This window comes from Ipomoea nil, unplaced genomic scaffold, assembly GCF_001879475.1.
Source record: "Ipomoea nil cultivar Tokyo-kokei standard unplaced genomic scaffold, Asagao_1.1 scaffold2951, whole genome shotgun sequence".
In the NCBI taxonomy this organism is placed as follows: domain Eukaryota; kingdom Viridiplantae; phylum Streptophyta; class Magnoliopsida; order Solanales; family Convolvulaceae; genus Ipomoea; species Ipomoea nil.
In genome coordinates this window covers 252985-273847 of record NW_017619379.1, presented here as the reverse complement: position 1 = coordinate 273847, position 20863 = coordinate 252985, and the positions used below count along the sequence as shown (strand labels likewise).

At 34.6% G+C, this 20863-nt stretch overlaps 2 protein-coding genes and 1 long non-coding RNA gene across 3 annotated transcripts in view; 2 read left to right on the top strand and 1 right to left on the bottom strand.

Moving 5' to 3' along the window:
• LOC109162588 (putative late blight resistance protein homolog R1A-4) overlaps positions 1-2205 on the top strand; it is a 121948-nt gene extending 119743 nt beyond the window's left edge. The window contains exons 6-7 of the mRNA XM_019311265.1: positions 806-915; positions 1568-2205. Coding sequence (XP_019166810.1) covers positions 806-915; positions 1568-1613 — 156 coding nt within the window. The 3' untranslated portion in view covers positions 1614-2205. The remainder of the gene's footprint in view (positions 1-805; positions 916-1567) is intronic.
• A 4300-nt stretch (positions 2206-6505) lies between these two features.
• On the top strand, positions 6506-12665 carry LOC109162585 (protein FAR1-RELATED SEQUENCE 7-like). Its single transcript, XM_019311256.1, has 4 exons — positions 6506-6517; positions 9774-9840; positions 10225-11290; positions 11564-12665. The coding sequence occupies exons 1-4, from the start codon at positions 6506-6508 to the stop codon at positions 12663-12665; spliced, it is 2247 nt and encodes a 748-aa protein (XP_019166801.1).
• Positions 12666-13944: 1279 nt separating this feature from the next.
• LOC109162591 lies at positions 13945-14220 on the bottom strand. Its single transcript, XR_002051118.1, has 2 exons — positions 14173-14220; positions 13945-14000 (listed from the first exon to the last, which is right to left on the bottom strand). It is a non-coding gene; the product is annotated as an uncharacterized LOC109162591 (long non-coding RNA).
• Positions 14221-20863: the final 6643 nt, after the last annotated feature.

Below are 20863 nucleotides of genomic sequence, written 5' to 3'. Positions count from 1 at the left end.
GAGTATCCAGAAGTTGCCAGATGCATAGTATTTTTGAAATAGCTTAGCTTGCAGAATCTGCAAAAATCGTATTCTTCAAAAATCCAAGCTGTACTATTGATCATAATTGCCCTGTTTCAAGAAATGCAGTGGATATTCTTTGACAGATAAATAGTTTCTGTTTTGCAGGCCTAGTCTACTGGCAGCAAGTTGCTCCCCTATGTGGAGGTTGTGAGTTCGAGCCTCGTTGGAGGCGGACTATTGGCTCTTTGTGCTTCAGTAGTTAAAGTAGTACATTGTAACATGTAACAGAGTCAGTAGTACTAAAAAAAAAAGCATTAATCCATCAATTGGACAACCTTGACTGTTTGGAAGGGCATTAATCCATCAATTGGACAACCTTGACTGTTTGGAAGGGCTTGAGAAGCTAATGATTTAAGTTTCTATCGGCTGCACTGTAACTCTTAAAATCGGTCTGTGTTTCCTTTCCTACCCGAGAAGTTGAGATTGAATGGGTTTTAATCATTTTGAGAGGCATATAACGGTACGTAGTTGGCATGCTGCTCTGGCTTAAGGTGTTCAAGCTAGAAAATTCCTTCCACGGAAAAGTATGGGAAGTAGTTGAAGGAGGATTCTACCAATTAGGAAGCTGTTGCCAGGCAGATTCAAGAAGGCTGCATCCATTATGAAAAAGAATTGAATGTTTGAGGTTAGAAGCTACATCATGCTTCATTCATAATTTTTTATTTTCTTATACATTCTTTACAAAAGCTCGTTGCTACTATTTCTTTTTCTGATCTCATTTTGTTCTCTCCATTTTCCATAGATCAAAACATACGGGCTTGAATATGAGGAATCACCGTATCCACATGTAAAAGAGGACATGTCAGACATCATATATAGTGAGCTAGCTAAGTGCTATATATTAGAAAAATGGTATGTACACAGATACATATCTCTTGTCTGCCCATTGTTTCCAACATACTCTATGGTCTGCCCATTATTTCCAACATACTTTATGATACATTCGAAAACATGACTAGTTTTCTTGTCTTTTTTCAAAAAAATAAAATAAAAATGCATTTGATATTGTTTGACATCCAAATGTTTGTCATTTGCAAGGCATTAAGGATTAACTTACTCAATCCTACATAATTGAGAGTTGTGGCTTCCTGCCTGTCAAATGGACAATGGTCTGTTTTTCCTCGCCGAACATTGTAAGTTCTCTTGGTGTTTAACAGAAAATTTGAACCTGCTGTCAACTAAGTTGGATACTGGCAAGTTGAGAAAGGAAACTGCATTTTTGAGGTTAGAAGCTACAGCACAGGATCCATTCTCAATTATTATATTTCTTTTCCATTAAATTAGAGCCCAATTTCACTTGTGGATGATGTAGTAATCCCATCATTTTGGATAATCTTGACTATTTGGAAGGGCTTGATAAGCTATAGTATCTACACCAATTGATTCATTGCAATATACTATTATTTCATCTTTTATAAAACAAGACAAGACTAGCTTTCTAGTTTCTCTTTCAAAAAATGCTTTTGATATTCTTTGACAGCCAAATAATGTTTCTCATTTGTAGGCTAGACCGGGCATTAAGGATAAACTTCCTCAACCCCAGCATATAAAAGATGCAGTATCGTCAGATCTGGTTTTGGCAATATGGTATTTTCAATGCAATGGATAGCTCAATAGCTACTATCTTCGGTCAACATACTATTGCAGAGTATCCAAAATATGCTAATAGATGGCATTGAAACACAGACTAAGGAACCTCCTCTCAGGTGGACAATTTAATGGTCAGTTTTTTCCTCAGAAGGAAGGAGATGCATGCTGGTGAGTGGTGATCAATACCAGTATGCTTAATTGAGTAAACTAATATTAATGGTTTTCAAAGGATTCATGTTGGTGGCTATAGCAGGAAAGTTTGTTCATCTGGTGCTTATATGAGATGATGATGTGAGTGTAAATAATTCTTTGTTTTGATATGATTTTGCCCAAAATTATTTTTTGAATTATATTGGTAGTGCTCAAGCCATTGGAGATGTTGAGATAAGAGGAATTGGTTGGTTACTTTGTTCTGCCTCTGGCTGATTGATATTGATTTACAAGGTGAGTATAATATTATTCTGAAAACTTCTCTTATTAGAGTTGATTGCAAATTACCTGTATTGCTTCAAACCAAAGATTGATAATGATCTTGGTTTTAAAGAATGGATCTGCACTATGAAATGACTACATTGTAATCTTATTAGAATCGATTGCAAATTACTTAGCTTGTTAGGTTGCCTTTTTGGATTTGCATGTTGTTTGAAGCTGATCTGATTATAAAATATTTTTAATTTTTTACAAGTATTATTACATTTTTCTTATAAAATTATTGAATTCATATTCATTTTGTGTTGTGACATGCATTATCACATTAATTTTGTTTATTTAATTTTTATGTAATTTTTTTTAAAAAGTGTAGTACATATTTGATTAATGGGAAAAGTGTCAAATTGGCCCCCTAAGTCGACCGGATAGTGCAATTGGGTCCCCTAACTAAAACAAGCTTCATTTAGATCCCCTAAACCTGTAAAATTGTTCAATTAAGTCCAAAGTGACTAGTTTAACAGGTTAAGACTTCACATTGTTGACACGTGTTGTTTTAAATAGTCCACCCACAGTGGATGCAACATAGTACTGAGGGGAGTGCATCTGGATCTTGCCAGGCTCACTGGGAGCTGGAATTGTAAAGCTCTTATTCACCGGAGATGAAGGCAAGGAGGAATCATTTCGAGTGCCAGAGGTTTGGAAGTGAAAGAAAAAGAAGAAGAAGAAGAAAGCGATGACGAATAGAGGAAGCTGGGGGTGAGAGAGTGGCGGCGGTATGAGTTCTCAATGACTGAAAGTAGGGCCGGTAGCGGCGAAAGAGCCAAGGAGACGGGAAAATGATAGAAATGAGGGCAACGTTAACACTCGACTTGACCTCCACTGCTTGTTTGAAGAAGTAGCTCGTAAGTCGTAGTAGCTCGACCTCCACTTGAATCGACTCCGACTTGTCATGGTGTTGCTCCGTGGATTCTTCAATGCCTTCGATTTTGGTCGAATTTGGACTCCACAGCAATAGGGATTTTTGTCGGTTTGGGACTCCACAGTTTGGCTATGCTTTTCAGGCAAGATGAAGTCAACAACGACACTTTGGAGTCAATGGCTTGGTAAAAAGAGCGCTGAACGAAGGAAAAGACTAAAATGCCCATACTAAATCGGAGTCCTCACTAGCTGAACGACGGAACACGACTAGAAGGACTTATTCGACCAAAAATAATTAATTTCAAGGACCAAATTGATGAATTTAGAATTGAGGGACTACATTGACAGTTCGCCAACCATTGAGGGACCAAATTGTTAATTTTCCCTAATAAATAAGGTTACGAGTAAAAAAGAAAATTCCTACCAAAAATTACTAATCATATATCTTATCTATGTATAATATAAAGAGCCAAACAATTTTTTCCCAAAACTTTTTCCGGCGGGAATTCCTTGTGCTTTGTGCAATGTTAGTTGTTCTTTGCAAATTTGATACCTGTTTTGTCGTTCCCGGTGTGTCGCCGTTCACGCAAATTTTGCCATGGAATCGTGTTCACCGAGAATGGTGAACACAAGGCAAAACGACGTCGTTTTTAGGCAAAAAAAAAAAAAATTTCGCGGATGTGGAGTTAACGGCGTGCGTTTGATCAAATTATGAATTTTCTGTTATGAGATTATGAATTTTATGAAAATTCATAATCGCATAACAGAAAATTCATAATCTCACAACTGAAAATTCATAATCTTATAACAGAAAATTCATAATCTCATGGTTCCAAAGTGAATATGTAGGCATGGTTCCAAAGTGAATGTGCAGACATGGATTCATAATTTATGAATGTCCGTGATTTCGGACGGGAATATGTCGGCATGGTTCCAAAGTGAATGTGCAGGCATGAATTCATAATTTATGAATGTCCGAAATTATGAATGTAATGAAAATTCATAATCTCATAACAGAAAATTCATAATCGCATAACAGAAAATTCATAATCTTATAACAGAAAATTCATAATCTCATGGTTCCAAAGTGAATGTGTAGGCATGGTTCCAAAGTGAATGTGCAGGCATGGATTCACAATTTATGAATGTCCGTGATTTCGGACGGGAATGTGTAGGCATGGTTCCAAAGTGAATGTGCAGGCATGAATTCATAATTTATGAATGTCCGAAATCTTTGTTCACCTCAAATTAAAGTGAAACCGCAAAATGTGAAAATAAAGAAGAAAAGTCACGCAATTAATTAAGGAAAAAAAAAAAAAAAAAAAGGATAACCGTGTACTAACACCGTTGGCCACACGTATGCAACACACAAACCACACACCTTACGCACTGAGAGACACCACCTTAGCAACAGTAACCATGCTCTTTCTGTTTTTTAACGCTAAGCACGCTCTTGGAGTTTTAAAATGATGCACGTTAAGTACAGAAATTGCGCACCTTACGCACTGAAACACAACCCGTTACGGACTTTACAATAGCGCACCTTAAGCACCCAACACACATACTTTAATCATACATACAAAGCCCGTGTTTTCCCCGCACTATCGTTCCCTATATCTTCTGTTGTGACTGAAGGAAGCCTAGATTTATCCGTTAATTTTTGCGGCAACACAAAGTAGACACTTTAAGAACACATACAAAACCCATGTTTTTTTCCCTCTGTCTTTCTCTGCAATTTTTTTTTTAACTGTGTATCGTTATATTTCCTCTTTTGTGAGTAAACGAATAACAACGGCCAAAACCAATTGGTCATAAGATCAACGCACCTGAAAGCTTTCATAGTTGCAATATTTTCCTGTTGTTTAAATATGTATTATGGTACATTGTGGTTCCAGAGAACACACCTTAAACTGTAAATGTGTGCACCTTAAAGCGCCAATTGGTGCAACGTAAGGGTTTGCCGGTTGAAACGGTCCTTTTTGTTGCAAGTTATTTAATACACACATCAACGCACTTTGATACTTGGAACCCCGCATTTTAAACAATTAAAAGCCGCACTTTACAGCAATATATATATATATATATATATATATATATATATATATATATATAATGGTCATAAAACAAAAATGTTTACAATTTTTCACCAACAAACATAATTGAATGTGGGAGAATAACCTAGAGACCTTTTCACAAATGCCTTAAAACAATAGTCGAGTTAAGTATTTATGCAACAAGTTGTGCATAATTAACATAGGAAAATAAATGTTTGACCGCTACTGTAAGAGATGTGGCATAGACCTAATTTTCTGAACAGCTGAACAAGTTAAGGTTCGTCTCAACTAAACCCTAATCCTTAAACAATCCTTCACGTAAAAATTGGACCATCAAATCTAATACTGTATAATGCTTTTGATTTGTGTAAAATGAGATTGAAAATTGGATGCGAATAATTTAGAAATGAGATTATGAAAATGCAAAAATTTATTATAACAATTACTATTATGTGTATGTATCTTGAGACTCATAATCCCCAGCCCGGTGGCAAGCTAAGCTAAGCTCTTTCACAGTTAATGAATCTATCTCTCATTTCAAGTTCCTCTTGTAGATCTTGAACCAAGTTCTCCATCTGTTAGTTTCAGCAATGTAACCCATTCATTCAATTTGTCCACCTATACTAGCTCCTTCTTATGTGCCAAGAACGAAGAGAATATATGCATGCCCACAGATATTCCAAGACAAACAAGAAATGCTCCATGCATGCGATATAGATGATGATCCTAATTCACATATAGCAAGAGTTATCGAAGCTGCGGTAAGATACAACATCTAATCCCTGTATTTAAAGGCATCTAATCCCTGTATAATTCCTGTAATGGTGATACAACATCTTTTAAGAGCTAGGCTTCTAATCCCTGTACAATGGGTCTACCCAAACCGCTTAATAAGTTTGATAGGAATTAATTAAAATCGCAGCTGAACCTTTAATTTTTAACGAATTAAAGGCTGCCTACGTACTCCAGATTTTGTCTGGGATCAAGCCGCACGTAGTTCTTGGGTTACATGGATGGATCGATCAAAGGTAGGTCTTTTTTGAATATAAAGTGTAGTTTGGTTTCAGGTTTTGATTTTTCTTCTTGAGCCTCTTCATTTTTGCAAGCAGCCTTTCTCGGACATCACCGTCGAAGTCGGAGACAAGAGCTTTCATCTGGGACTGGAGATTATTCTTGGTTTTTGGGAAATGATGAATGAGTTGTATCTTCTTCTTCGCTTTCTTGTCGGCTTCATCAGCGTAGCTTTGCTCCAACTTCCTCTTCGTGGCTTCCAACTTCAGTTTCATTGAATTATTCTTCTCTGCCACCGCAGCAGGGCCAGGAACTACTACTTCATCAATCTTTTTCTTCAACTTTAGAATGATCTTCATTTTCCTTAGCTTGGGTTGATCCAATTCTTCCATGCCCAAACATGCAGATGATGATTCTACGTCCATAGCTAGGGCTGATCGATGAGTGGTACGGTGATGATATAATGATCGAATTGAATTAATGGTTATAGGGAGGGAGTACAGTATATATATATATATATATATATATATATATATATATATATATATATATTTTGAGCGCCGCGGTAGTACGAATGAACGTGATGAGAAATGATAGTACTATACGTAAAACCTTATAGGGATAGGACTACGTACACTAATAATAATAAAAGATTTTTTATTTTTAATTACTTGGTGCTTAAGGTTAATTTAATATTATCAGTTATCACTATAAAATGATTTATATTGAGATACTTTGTTATTAATATATATTATATATTATATATATTGATGAATCAAGTGAGAACAAACCTAGTTAAGAAAATTATGAACCAATTTCAATTTAATAAGGCAAACTAACCATAATAATTTACATAATGCGGAAGCTAAAGTAAACAATAACAGGGTGCTATGCCACAGCTACATACTTAGATGCACAGGCTTGTAACAAACTATCCAACTCAAACAGTACAAGTACTCAGTGTGTAAACAGTCACGGCTCACAGGCCAAACCGACTAAGTTAAGAGAGGGAAGTAATTAAAGCTAGTCTAACGACGACTTCAATCTAGCGCACTCGGAGTCAAACTACTCTATACCTGAAAAACATTAAGGCGTAACAACCGGTAACCCACTCCAACCCGTTAAGTACCATATAATATAGTTTATAAGGAAAATCACTTTTGAGACTTAGGGATCGGATACATAATATAGTCTTAGCAACACTAGCGGATAGACATATCATTTGACTCATCGAGAGATTCACTCAGTCATACCGATCAACAACAGTTAAACAAGGGAATCAATACAAGAGACGATGATACAGATTTAACAATAATCAACAGTAGGGAAATCAAGCATCAATCAAGAGATCATAATTAAAGATATGCTCGCAAGCAAAAGAATTCAAGAATCACACTCAATGACCAAGTTGTTAGATATACAATAGTCTAACTATAATAAACCATAGTATACGAGAAACCTGACCTCGTATGATAGCGGAAGCGTAGTCATGTAGATCTCCAGCCATAGTTGATGTTCCTGTTGTGTTGCCTCTTAACGGTAGACCGTTAGCCATGTTTTGCCTCAGACCTGACTCAGAACCCTAGATGGTGTATTGGTGTCTACTGAGCAGTCTGAGTACCGTAACTGAATGTGCTAACATCCAACATCCTGTATCCCATCAATCCAGGATTATATTAGGCACAGAGTTTGGTTGACTAACAACTACTAGTTATTAAGTCCAACCAGACCACTTAATAAGCCTAGTCAACTTGCACCACTTAATTAAAGCCCTAATATATAATATATAATATATATTATTAGGGAAAATCTTAGATTCTCCCACTTGGTGCAAGTACTAGCACAACCTTCATCAAAGAACAAAACACACGAATCATAGTGATATGTCCTCTATTTAATCAGAGTAATATCCATTATGGTCACATGCATTTTAATTCTCCAACTTAGGTCCTTTATGAACAAACCCTATGTTTATTCTCGGTACCTTAAGGGATGTTTCTCAAAATACATTATGTGCACAATTGAAGGAGAAAACGCATCCAAATTGTACAAAAGAGTACACTGTATGATCTCTAAAACTTTATAAGCATGCCTTAAGTAGAGATCTCTTCATGTTAGCATAATGCTAACTATATTCCATGACTTCTTTATAAGTTAACTTTAAGTACTATCTCTAACAGCTAAGAGCTTGAAGTTGACACGTCTGTCACTCCCACTCATCAAAAATAGCCAAAAGATAGTCAAGTCACAGAAGTATTCCAATAACTTTGACAATAAACCAAACGTCTAAGTCCATAAATTTGGAATCTTAATCATACACCATAACTTCTCAAATAACTTCAATGTTCATTTTAAATGAACTGAACATAATGAGTCTTACTTATATGTCCCACAAAATTGTTTTGAGCCTAACAACTGAAATGGCCCAGGATCAATTTTGAAGAAACTAAAGACTCTATTAATCACTGAAGAATTTATTAAATGACAGTGCACCACAAATTAAATGTTTTTGTTCTAATAAATTCCTTGGTTACAACATTTTCATAAATATGTTGCACAACCAAATGTTCAATAATTTGAACTTATGAATTTATATGAAAAAATACAAGATTAATACTTGTGGAATATTTTTGACTTATTGTTTGACATACAATCAAATTTAGGATGTATGAAGCCAATTAAATCCATAAATTTTAGTGGAGCATCTTAATGATCTTTTTCTAAATGATCACTCCCACTGATTAAAATATTCTTCAGCGAAATTAATAAAGTGAACTTAATAATATACATACTCATAATTGATTTATTGACCAACTAACAAATGAAGACATAATTCCCCACCATTAGTTGGACATACTAAATAATCAATTTTTGGTTCCAATTAAAGCCCAACTAAATAATGAAGATATAATTCCCCACCATAGTTGGACATACTAAAATAAAAATACACCTTCCAAAACCAAGTTAGAATTTGGTTCAAAAGATACATTTTATTAATGGAATCCAAAAGATGTATGTCAAATTAAGTAACTTACTACAGTTAGTCCGAAGAACCGAGTAAGATTCGTGGATTAATTAATAGAAGTGACTAAATTTTGGGAAGTGACTAAAAAACATGTTTTGCCAATGCAAACCATGAACCTTAGAATTATAATTGAGCTAAATTTATAAATTCTAAGAATTGTGATAAAATTATTATCTAATGGGTTGAGGGATTTATTGACATAAAACTTGCATATGGGCTAAAGTTTTAATTCTATTGAATCCAATTAAGAAACCCTTATGATAATATTTTTCACAATTACTAAAGAGCCAGAAGAATCTAGTGACATAAAACTTGCCTGTGGACTAAAGTTTTACTCAATTAGATCCAACTGAAAAATTTTATTTATGATGAAACTATTATCAAATGAGTTGAAGAATCAAATGAGGCAATTTATACCATACACCCCGGTGTATAGAGCTATGTACGCCCAGCATCAAAACGACGCCGTATGGAATTGTTATGTAACGGATTTTTTTTTATTAGTCTGTTAACGCCGTCAAACGGTAAGAAGAGGGAAGTGAGAGAGCGGCTCTAAAGACATGGTGTCGTCGCGCCGATCATGCATATTGGATTAGAGAACACGAGAGCGACTTGATTGTTCGATTTGCGTCGTATTCTGCAATTGTTGGATGGAAGCCATGTCTGATTCGATTGCGTAGCAGGATGTGGCGGAGACAGAGCATACAACTGATCCTGTTGGAGTGGTAGATACAGAGGATGCTAATCCAGGTATTTGATTTTTAAGATTTTATTTTGTATTTGTGTTTGATGTACGATGAATATATTGAACTCGCTGTTGAATTATATAAGAATTAATATAGAATTTCTGTTTGATTGTGGTTGTTTTGGATGTTAGTATGGTTTGATTTGAAGTTGTTGTTTCAGTGAGGTTGTACGTGTATTATATGGTTTGATTTGTTTGGTTTTATGATTATGTGTATTGTGCCATATGTGTATGTGTATTGTAGTTATCGATTATGTACATTAATAGTATGCGATATAGGTTTTATGTATTTTAATGATTATGTGTATTGTGCCATATGTTTATGTGTATTGTATATATGGATTATGTACATTAACAGTATGGGTAGTTAAAATGTATGTGATTTGCAGCTGATCAGGATTTGGTAGGGATGTCAGTGTGTTCGGTTGATGAAGCATATGACATGTATAATTATTATGCCTTTAGAGTAGGTTTTAGCGTGAGGAGGGGTAAGCAAAGATATAGTTCTGCTACAAAAACAATGAAGACGAAGATGTTCCATTGTTCGAAGGATGGATTTAAAAGGAGTACAGGAAAAGGGTGTTATTCTAAAATTGATGGTCGTACAGGTTGTGGTGCATTTGTCCAATTCGATTTACATGAGAATGGGATGTGGATTGTTTCGAAGCATGAGAAGTTGCATAATCATGAATTGGTTCCACCAAGCAAGAGTTACCTTCTAAGGTCATATAGGATGGTGTCTAGGAATCATATATCATATCTTACTGATTTGAAGAGCAGTGGTGTGTCTGTTGCAGATGGTGTAAGATTCCTTAAAACACAATCAGGGGGATCACCACTTGTTGGGTTTACAAGTAGGGATGCATATAACTCTCTATGTACCGATGCATTGAACAGATTGGATGGTACCGATTCAAACAAATTGATTGAAATATTCAAACGGAGGCAGTCAAGTGAAAGGGATTTTTACTTTGATTTTGAGGTGGATTTGGAGTCAAGGTTGTGTAGTTTTTTTTTGAGGGATGGACGGATGAGGAGAGACTATGATTTGTTCGGGGATTTGCTAGTTCACGATACAACATATCGTACTAACAAATATGACATGATTTGTGGACCTTTTGTTGGCATGAATAACCATTGCATGAATGTTATGTTTGGATGCGGTTTTTTGATGAATGAGAAGATTGAGTCATTTGTATGGTTGTTTAAGACATTTTTGAGATCTATGGATTACAAAAGTCCACAAAGCATAATGACTTATCAATGTGCTGCTATGGCTGCTGCAATTGTTCAAGTTTTTCCAAGTTCACGACATCGGCTATGTATATGGCATATTGGCGAGAACTCAAAGAAGCACATTAAAGGGTTAAGAAATAAAAAAGATTTCCTAGATATATTCAATTGCTTGTTGAAGTATACGGATACAGAGGCAGAGTTTGAATTTTACTGGACGAGGTACGTGTCTGATATATGCTTTGTTATTTTGTTATTTTGTTTTTTTTTTTGTTTGTTTTTATTATTAGTTTACATATGGATTATCATTGAATGAATAGTTGTAGATTATATTATACAGAATACAGAATTATTTTTCTGGATCAAGTTTATGTGTATCTGTTTGATAGTTTATGTGTATTCATGTATAAGATTTTGTACATTAGTCTGTTCTGTATGTTATATACTGACATGCTTGTAGGTTTAATTTAATATATCTATGGCATGTTATTTCAGGATGGTTACAACATATAAATGTCACAATAATCACTGGATTGAAAAGTTGTATGGGTGTAGAGAAAAATGGTGTCCTGCTTTTAATAAAGATTATTTTTCGGATGGGATTTTATCTTCTCAAAGGAGTGAGACCACCAATCACTCTATTTCTAGAAGGTTGTCCAAGACATCTGGTTTGTGTGATTTTTATAACTCTTTTGTTGGGGTCATATCAGAGTGGAGAAGTAGAGAGAATGGGGAAGATGTTCGGTGTTCACAAGGTGTACCCACAATGGTGATGGATAATGTTAAGATTCTGTTGCATGCTAGGGAAATTTATACAATTGAGATATACTATTTGTTTGAAGAACAATTTTTGAAAGGTGGATCATGCTACCAAGAGTGTGTGATGTTGGAAGATGGTGTGTATAAGTATCATGTCTGGAGGCCTGATGTTGATATTATTAGGCATGAAGTGGTGTTTAACAGTAGACAAATGGACATTGGATGTATTTGCAAGTTGTTTACTGAATTGGGGATTTTGTGTTGTCATTGTTTACGCATTCTAAATGTGCATTGTGTTTCTGAAGTCCTCGAGAAGTATATTTTGAAGAGGTGGACTAAAAAAGTTGTTGAAGTTGATAATGTTGATATAATGTCTAGAGTTGATAGTGGTAATGGTGCATCTTCTGTTTGGTTATTAGAAATCATTAGGAAATTTCAGAGGCTTGCTGTTTATAGTCAGGAAAATATCGAAGGACGGAAGATTTGTGAAGAATTAATTGCAGATGCAAAGAGAAGACTTGAAGCTGAATGTGGTGGCAGTTTATTTGAAGATTGTGACATAGGATCGACAAGTGGTGTTATAAAGGATCCATCTACTAGGCAGATGAAAGGGTTGCGGAATTGGAGGGTGAGCAGCGTTATCTCAAAGAAATATAACAAAGCAAGGGGACGGAAGCATCTTGCAAATATGGTTGCTTCCAAAATAAAATCTGCTATTCAGTCTCAAGTTGAGGGTGATATTTTAAATATTGCAGGCGATGGATATCTTGTGCACCCAAGTTCCGGAGGTTCTAGTTTTTGTCACGTTAGCACAATGTCAAGCATGGATGATAATTAAAGCACATGTTAGTGCTAATCATCGTAGTAATATGTATCACGTACAGAACGATGTTAAATCACATAACTCAGCAGTAATAAAATAGACTTTTATTATGATATGTGCTGTTTTAAAAGTTTATGTGTATTAATTATATATCTTATGTGTATTCCTTATATACTTTATGTGTATTACTTCATATGATTATGTACATTTTTATTTGTGTTAATTACTTTTATTTATTTATGTACATTTCTTTTTTAGATTTGCAGTTATCAGTATAGGAAAATGATATGCTTGGTCATATGTGTATTATGTACATGTTTACATTCAGTAGGATGTTTGATTATATATATTAGCAGAAACAAATTATTTGTTAGACTTTTTTTAGTAGTATGTGCACTGTTTGAAAGTTTATGTGTATTCATTATATGGGTTATGTGTATTACTTCATATGATTATGTACAATTTTTGATAGTTCACAGTTTGTGTAGTATATGCATTGATTATGCACAAAACCATATTGAGGAATATGAAAAATATAGAATACAAGTAAACATTAGATTGGATTACCAAAAGGAGCATATACAAATTTCTGATAATTGTTTATCAACTGAAACTTCTAGAAATTGAACCAAAAAATACAAGTAATCATGTGTTTGGATTAGCAGAACTGATTTTTACAGATTGTGGTTAGTAGTTTCACTTCTCTTTCTTGTAGTTGTCCCTTGCTGATTGCATGACTGTTTCCATGTATATGTTTTTCTTCCACATGATGATGTTTGCTGCATATTTTGCTCTAAGCGATGTAATGAAAGCAGCCTACAGTAAACAAAAGATACATGTTAAAATTAGAAGAAACAAGAGATAACATGTGTAATGTAGAACAAAGTTGATTATTACTTACATCACTATCACCTCCTACGAAACCAGTTTCCCATTTGTCTACTGAAGTCCCTTTGTAAGTTTCCATGTGGCGCATGCAATACACACCACAATCTGTTGTGTTCTCTTCATCTTGCCATGGCATGTGAATGCACTCAGCTTCGATATTCTTCACTTTTCTTGCAAGGGGGTTTTTCTTCGATTGGAGGTATTTGTAGAAAGCTGTTTTCTGCACATTATAGTAATTGCAGTGTTTAATTAATTTAAGTAATGTAAATATTAAACTATAGGGTATAGATATTTAATAGGAGTATTAGTTTATCTTACCAACTTAGCCGGGCAGTTCTCATATCTGTTCGTATTTGGTATTCCCTTGGGCATTAACTTGTTATCAATGATCTGAAGTTTTGACTTGGGGATGTTAAAGCACATCAAGTAGTAGTGATTGTGCCTCAAGATTGTAAAGAAAACCTGAAATGAATAATTAAAAGGTATTTAACAAACTGTGTCAAATACAGACATAAATTCAATAATCTTAGAATTCATATATATATATATATATATATATATATATATATATATATATATATATATATATATATATATATATATATATATATATATATATTTTTGTTTTACTTACAAGACTTGCATCTGTGATATCAATTGCAGTCCCCCTCAACTGGTAGTCGATATTTGCACAGAAGTCACCTATATCCATATTCCTTGCTTTTATTTCAACATTTTCAAGCGTCATCTGTAAAGAAGATGTTGTGTGTCATATAGTACATTGTTTTAAAAAATGCGTTAGTTCTAGATGTGTACTTACGTAAGCAGCTTCCGAGAAGAAGATCCTTTTTGGTTGATCAATTGATCTTTTCATATCAAGCACCGTCAATCTGTGTGCCCAGATTTGCAGGATATTTGTAGCTAGTTGTCCATCTGCCAATGTTGCAATGTCCTCCCTCGTTGCAAACAGATCATGGGTAGAAAACAACATTTCACTGGAAACAAACAAAACAAGTTGATATTACAAAATAAACATTTCACAATTTAAAGTAATATAATGTCATGAAGTAATACACATAACATATAACCAGGATACACCAATGTACATAATATTATGAATGATACACATAACATATACCATGAATACACATAACATATATCAGGAATACACATAATGTGGTATATCAACTGAGAACACCAATGTACATAATATTATGAATGAATACACATAACATATATCATGAATACACATAACAAATATCATGAATACACATAATGTGGTATATCAACTGAAAGCATCTGTTATAACAAGTTATAAATGAAATACATACTAAGAAGGGTACTCAGTTTCATCTGATGGCAGGAATGCATAGTCTGAGATCAGTTTTTCCCTGGCGGAAACATTCTTGAGCTTTGAAATGTTGCTTGTCCAGTACGGGGATCGACAAGCCAGAGGGAGGTTTTTGAACTTTCGCTGTGGCCTCTTCCGGACATTGACATCTTCAACATCATCTTCAGATTCAGCAATGATGCTTTGTAGAGACAGAAAAGTAATTACGAACATGTTTTAATGTGTTAAGCAGTAGGCATAACAACATGATTAAATAATTAACAAGGATAAATGCACATTAGGATACTGTTAAGTGATATGTGAGTTTTACCTATCAAATTCAATTTGTTCTGGAGTTTTCTGTTCAGTTGCTGGTAGTGATTGGGGTGAACCATCAGCTATGTCATCAACGATATTCTCCAAGAGTGTTGCACTTGGGGTAAGTGCTGCTGCTGCTGTATTTCCTTCGGTTGTTTGTGGTGGTGGTGTGGTGGGTGATGCTGATAGAGTTGCTGCTCGGGGTTCAGATGTGGGTTCGGGTGGAGGTGGTGTTGTTTCAGGTGGAGTTGCATTTCTTGGGGCCTCTTCGGGAGTAGCGTCACGGCTAGTTGGCGTCAGGAGATTAAAAGTTGGTGCGGGTATGTCAGCAGTTGTCATGTTCTTCAATGTTGCCAGGAATGCCGCTTTAAGTTCAGCAACCGCATCCAAGAAACTGGGTTGGTTGTAGATATCATCATCTCGCAGTAAATTTTCCGGTGGGGTTGGGTTCGGGCTTGGGGTGAGGTTGGCAGTGGCAGATAAGTTGCTGAACACATTTTTTATAATCTCAACAACAGAGGTGTTTGCCCCAACACCTGCCATGACCTCACCGAACTCCATAATGCTCGTGGTCATCTTTTTTAATGCGGTGGTGACCTTTTCAACTTCCTGACCTTGTGGCAGTTCACGGGGCGGTGGCAGTTGAGGAGGTGGTGGCTGATGAGCATCTGGGATATATTCAACGACTTTGCCCTTTCCAAAGCCGCCTATGTCTCTTTCAACCTTGACCCTTGCCCTCAAATCACTTGAAGTCCATGAAGTGATGGTGGGAATTCTCTTTCTGACTATTTCTCCTCTAACCTGCACTTTGTCTAGGTATGCCAGCTTCAAATAGAGAAACAAAACAAAAAGAAAAAAAAAAAAAAAGAAGAAGATAAACCATTCAAAATCAGTATCAGTTTATGTTTAGGTTGGCAGAGTAGGATACACATAAAGTTATTAAAAGATGTACATAATTATAGCCTACAATGTACATAATGTATATCATGAATACACATAAGGTTATAGGTCAATATACAGAGTGCATACCATCAGGAAAGTTGCAGGACCAGTGAAGGTTGCATCACGTTTGCCCCTCCATGTTGTGGTGGTGTCAACAAGAGATCGTATCGTGTAAGCACACCAGTTGAAGTCTTGGATCTTGCTGACATCTTGCAGTGAATACAGGAGCCTGTAGTTGCAGAACATGTTCTTGAAGCCTCTTATCAATGTGGAAACAACATAGATTATGAAGTCACGTTTGAACATGTCTCCATGATCACGCCTCTCAATAATGCCATTCAGCATCTGGCTTGTAGTTGGTGTGCCTGTCTTCACTCCCCACCGCTGTCTCCAAAGTGCAACCAAGCCAGTGAACTGTGGGTCCTTGCTTGTTATTTCAGCCTCCACAACAGTCTGTTGGCCTCTGGGGATGCCAAGTGTTTTCTGTACATCATCATCTCCTAGAAGGAGCTCCTCCTCTTCCAGATGTATTGAGCATCTACCAATATCAAAGCGCTCTAGAAGGTATCTCAAAAGTTCACAATCACACAAGGACAGTGTTGCATTTAAAAGGGATCCAAATCCCATATCTCGAACAGCTTGGTGTTGTTCTGGGCTCAGACTACTGACGAGTGCACGGAGCTGCTTTGGGGAGGTCCGTACAGATAAATAATTATTGTTTCTTGGTTTTCTCCTCTTCTGTTTTTCATTACTTCTTATGCTCTTTGGGGCTTTGGCAGGTTCAGCAGCTGCACTGGCATGGGTTTTCTTTTGTTTTTTGGCAGGTTCAGCAGCTGCACTGGCATGGGTTTTCTTTTGTTTTTGGCAGCAGGCTGTTTGGGGGCATCACTGGCATTTGTACTGGTTTCAACACTTGGTGATTCAGAACATGTTTCAGCACCCTTTGACGAAGCAGCGGTATTTTTCTTTCGTTTACCCTCTCTGGCAATTTGTAGTAGTGTAGGATCAGACGTGGTTGTAGGTTTTGATGTAGGTGCAACATTCCTTTTTTTGGGAGATCTCCGGGGATTAGTGGGTGTAGGGGTTGACATATCTGTAACAACACAATACACATAAATACAAATATAAGGAATATGTAACACTAATATTAACACCAAACAGGCAGTAGATTGGGATTGAGAATTTTACAGGGGTGCAAATATACAATGTACATAATCTAATGAATGAATACACATAATATATAACTAGGATACACATAATGTTGAATATAAGAAAAATGGTTATCTATGATGAGGTATAGGAACTGAGAACATTAATGTACTTAATATTATATCAGAATAAACACAAGTATAAGTAATATGTAACCCTAGTTGACATAATAACATAATACACATAATAACAGTTTTAAGTATTAGGTAACACTAATATTAACACCAGACAGACAATATACTGGGATTGAGAAGTTTGCAGGGATGCAAATGTGTAATGTACATAATGCTATGAAGAAATACACATAACATATAACCAGGATACACATAATTTTGGAATAGAAGAATAATGACTATCTATGATGAGGTATAGCAACTGAGAACACCAATGTACATAATATAATGAATGAATATACATAACATATACCATGAATACACATAACATATATCAGGAATACACATAATGTGGAGTATAAAAATAGCGGTTATCAATGATAAGGCATAGGACCTGAAAACAGTAATGTACATAATCTTATACCAGAATATACACAAGTCCAAGTAATATGTAACCCTAGGTATCGTTGCTGTATTAACACAATGAAGTAATAGCATGAATGTTTGGAATGAGAAGTAATAGTAGTTATGCTTACTTGTATCTTTGCGATGTTATATGCCTTTTTGCAGAAGAATGTGGTGAAGTTTTTGCGGTTTTTGGCGTAGTTCGCGGAAAAAATGTGATCGTTTTTGAATTGCAGGGAGTGGTAATTGAAAGGCTTCGTGAAGAAGAAAGGTTTGATATATATATATATATATATATATATATATATATATATATATATATATATATATATATATTTTAAATGTGATTGGACGGACGGAGAGGCGCCCGTCCCGTCAAATGTCCACTAACGGAGTAATATTAAAACGCCACCGTTTTGCATGTAGGCGCATAGACCTACGTGCAACGTGGTGTATGGTATAACGATTGACCAAATGACATAAAACCTGCCTGTAGGCCAAAGTTTTAGTCAATAAGATTCATTGCTATCATTATGATAAAAAACTTAAAGAGATCATGTTCATTTTCTTAATCCCTGTGGGCAAATTAAGAAATATGATCTAAAGTTTACATCATAAAATTAAACTTCATGATAGAATTGGAAATTATTTACAAATAACCATAAAGTAAATAAATTGATTTATTTCTATCTTCACTGATAAAACTATTAAACTACATTCCGATACATAATTGCCTGTGGGCTAAATTATGACCGTAGTCAAGTATTTCATCCTGATTAATTATACAAATATAACGAAATTGCCTGTGGGCTAAATTTCATCATATTACATACAATTAATCACAAATGATATGTCCAAAACTTTATGTGATCAAAATAAACCGCTTAATATATAATTTTAACAGATTGAGGATGGTGTGGCTACTCCAAAACCAAATTAAAATTATAAGATCACTAGACAATTATCAAATTCTTGCCTAAACTTTATGTGATTAAAACTTAATAATCTTAGGTAGCTGAATATGTTGTAGCTATTCCTTAATTAACCAAGATTGAAAACTTAAGAGACTTTAGTAAATTAAAGATGCTTTGACTATTCTTTAATGAACCGAAATCAAATCACATTGGCAAGGAATACTTAAAATTTTGACAAATAGATTATACCAGATTGTGATGGGAAAATCTAAATATACCCCTAGAAAAGGCAGTTAGAGACAAAGTCTCACTGAAAACCAATTCCTTAAATAGAGTATCAATTTAAGGAGACTAGTGGCACAAGATGTTCTTAAATCATGGCCATTAAAACTAGTATGTCTCCCCAATTCATATATATATACTTAATGTATAACTGTTTGAGGGTATGAACCTAAAACTGTAAGGTATATACCGGTAAACTGTATGGTTCACCCATGATTAAAGCTTAAATGGTGAACTAAATTAGCGGACTAAATGTGCTTAAATTCAGGCACTACCGCGACTAAAGTTTATGCATAAGTCCAACTTAAATAGGAACTAATATAATTCCATCTCAAAGTATGCATTGCTAAAGGCATAATAAAATTGCATAATTTAAAACAGAATATTATGCTTAGGACAAATATGCATAAAATTAAACATTAAACTCATATATTCGAAATAAATTGCATAACTTAAAGCAATTTACAATATGAGATTTTAAAATATAAACTTAATATTCAAACACCGATGAGTCCAAACCAAAAGAGACCCAACATTTTGAATAATAATGTACTGGATATATACTTTGAATTTTTAAACTGTAAGCCCATGGTAAAATGTTTTAATGCATAAAGATCAAATTTATGAGAAATAACTGTATTTACAAATTCAAACAATATCAAACCAAAAGGATATGCTAGCATTTGTAAATCAAAATCTCACAAACCCTAATTGCATAATTAAACTTAATATTATGCACTTAATGTGATTGAATGCATAAAACAATCTAAAGAGTATGAACCAACTAAAGGATATGAATTTAAACAAAATATTCATTTATTCATACTTAACCAAACATGGGCAATCAGAACTAAAATCATAATTCCAAGAACTAAATGAATTATGGAATTAATGGCAAAAGTCAATTGCCTAGAAAATATGTTTTTCCAAAATTACTAAATTGATTCAAAATCACTCTCCATAACCCAGATAATAATATTATTATTATGAATTGCATAATTGCAAATAACCAAAATAGCAATAAATAGTCATAATAATATTACCACATTATGTATGTAGGAGACTAAATATGGAAAAACAATGGTTAAAACCGCTAACACTTATAAATATTTTTGGATAAAATTTTGAAATGTTAATAAAATTTGAAGTCCGAAAAATATTAATGTCCAGAAAATTATTTTCTGAACTGGAGTATTGTCACATAAGTTTATTTGGAAACAGTTCAAGGTACACATCTGAATACCATATAAAAATACTAATGTCATCATTAATCATTAATTATTAATAGTAATAAGTAACATTATAATCACTATTAACATTAATAATAACGACAAATCAAAGTATGGTAATGCACCTTTAATTGTTTTCCTTTTTCTAAAGATAAAATATGTGACTAGTCCAAATTAGCGGTTTAATTATAACTGTAGCACTAATTATAAAAAATAACCGCAAAAGATAATTAATGGCTAACCTTAATGATGCAAACCGCATCTCTCCATTGCGCTAACAACGATGATGATCCACAAGAGAAGAAAAACTCCAGAATTTTCCCAATCTTCACTATCGGTGTCAATAAACTCGATGCAGCGTCCAATGTTACGTTAAAAAATTTATTGGTAGGACTTAATTACCAACATTAATAGTCATGTAAAATGAAGTGGTAATCATGCAACGTACCAAATATAGCAGATTACCATGAAATGATAATTATTATGAAAAGTAATAAAATGAGATTAGCCCCTAAACTTAATAACAGTAATTAATAATGCCGAATTTAGCTTAATAAGTGGCAAAATTGTAATTAAGGGATGT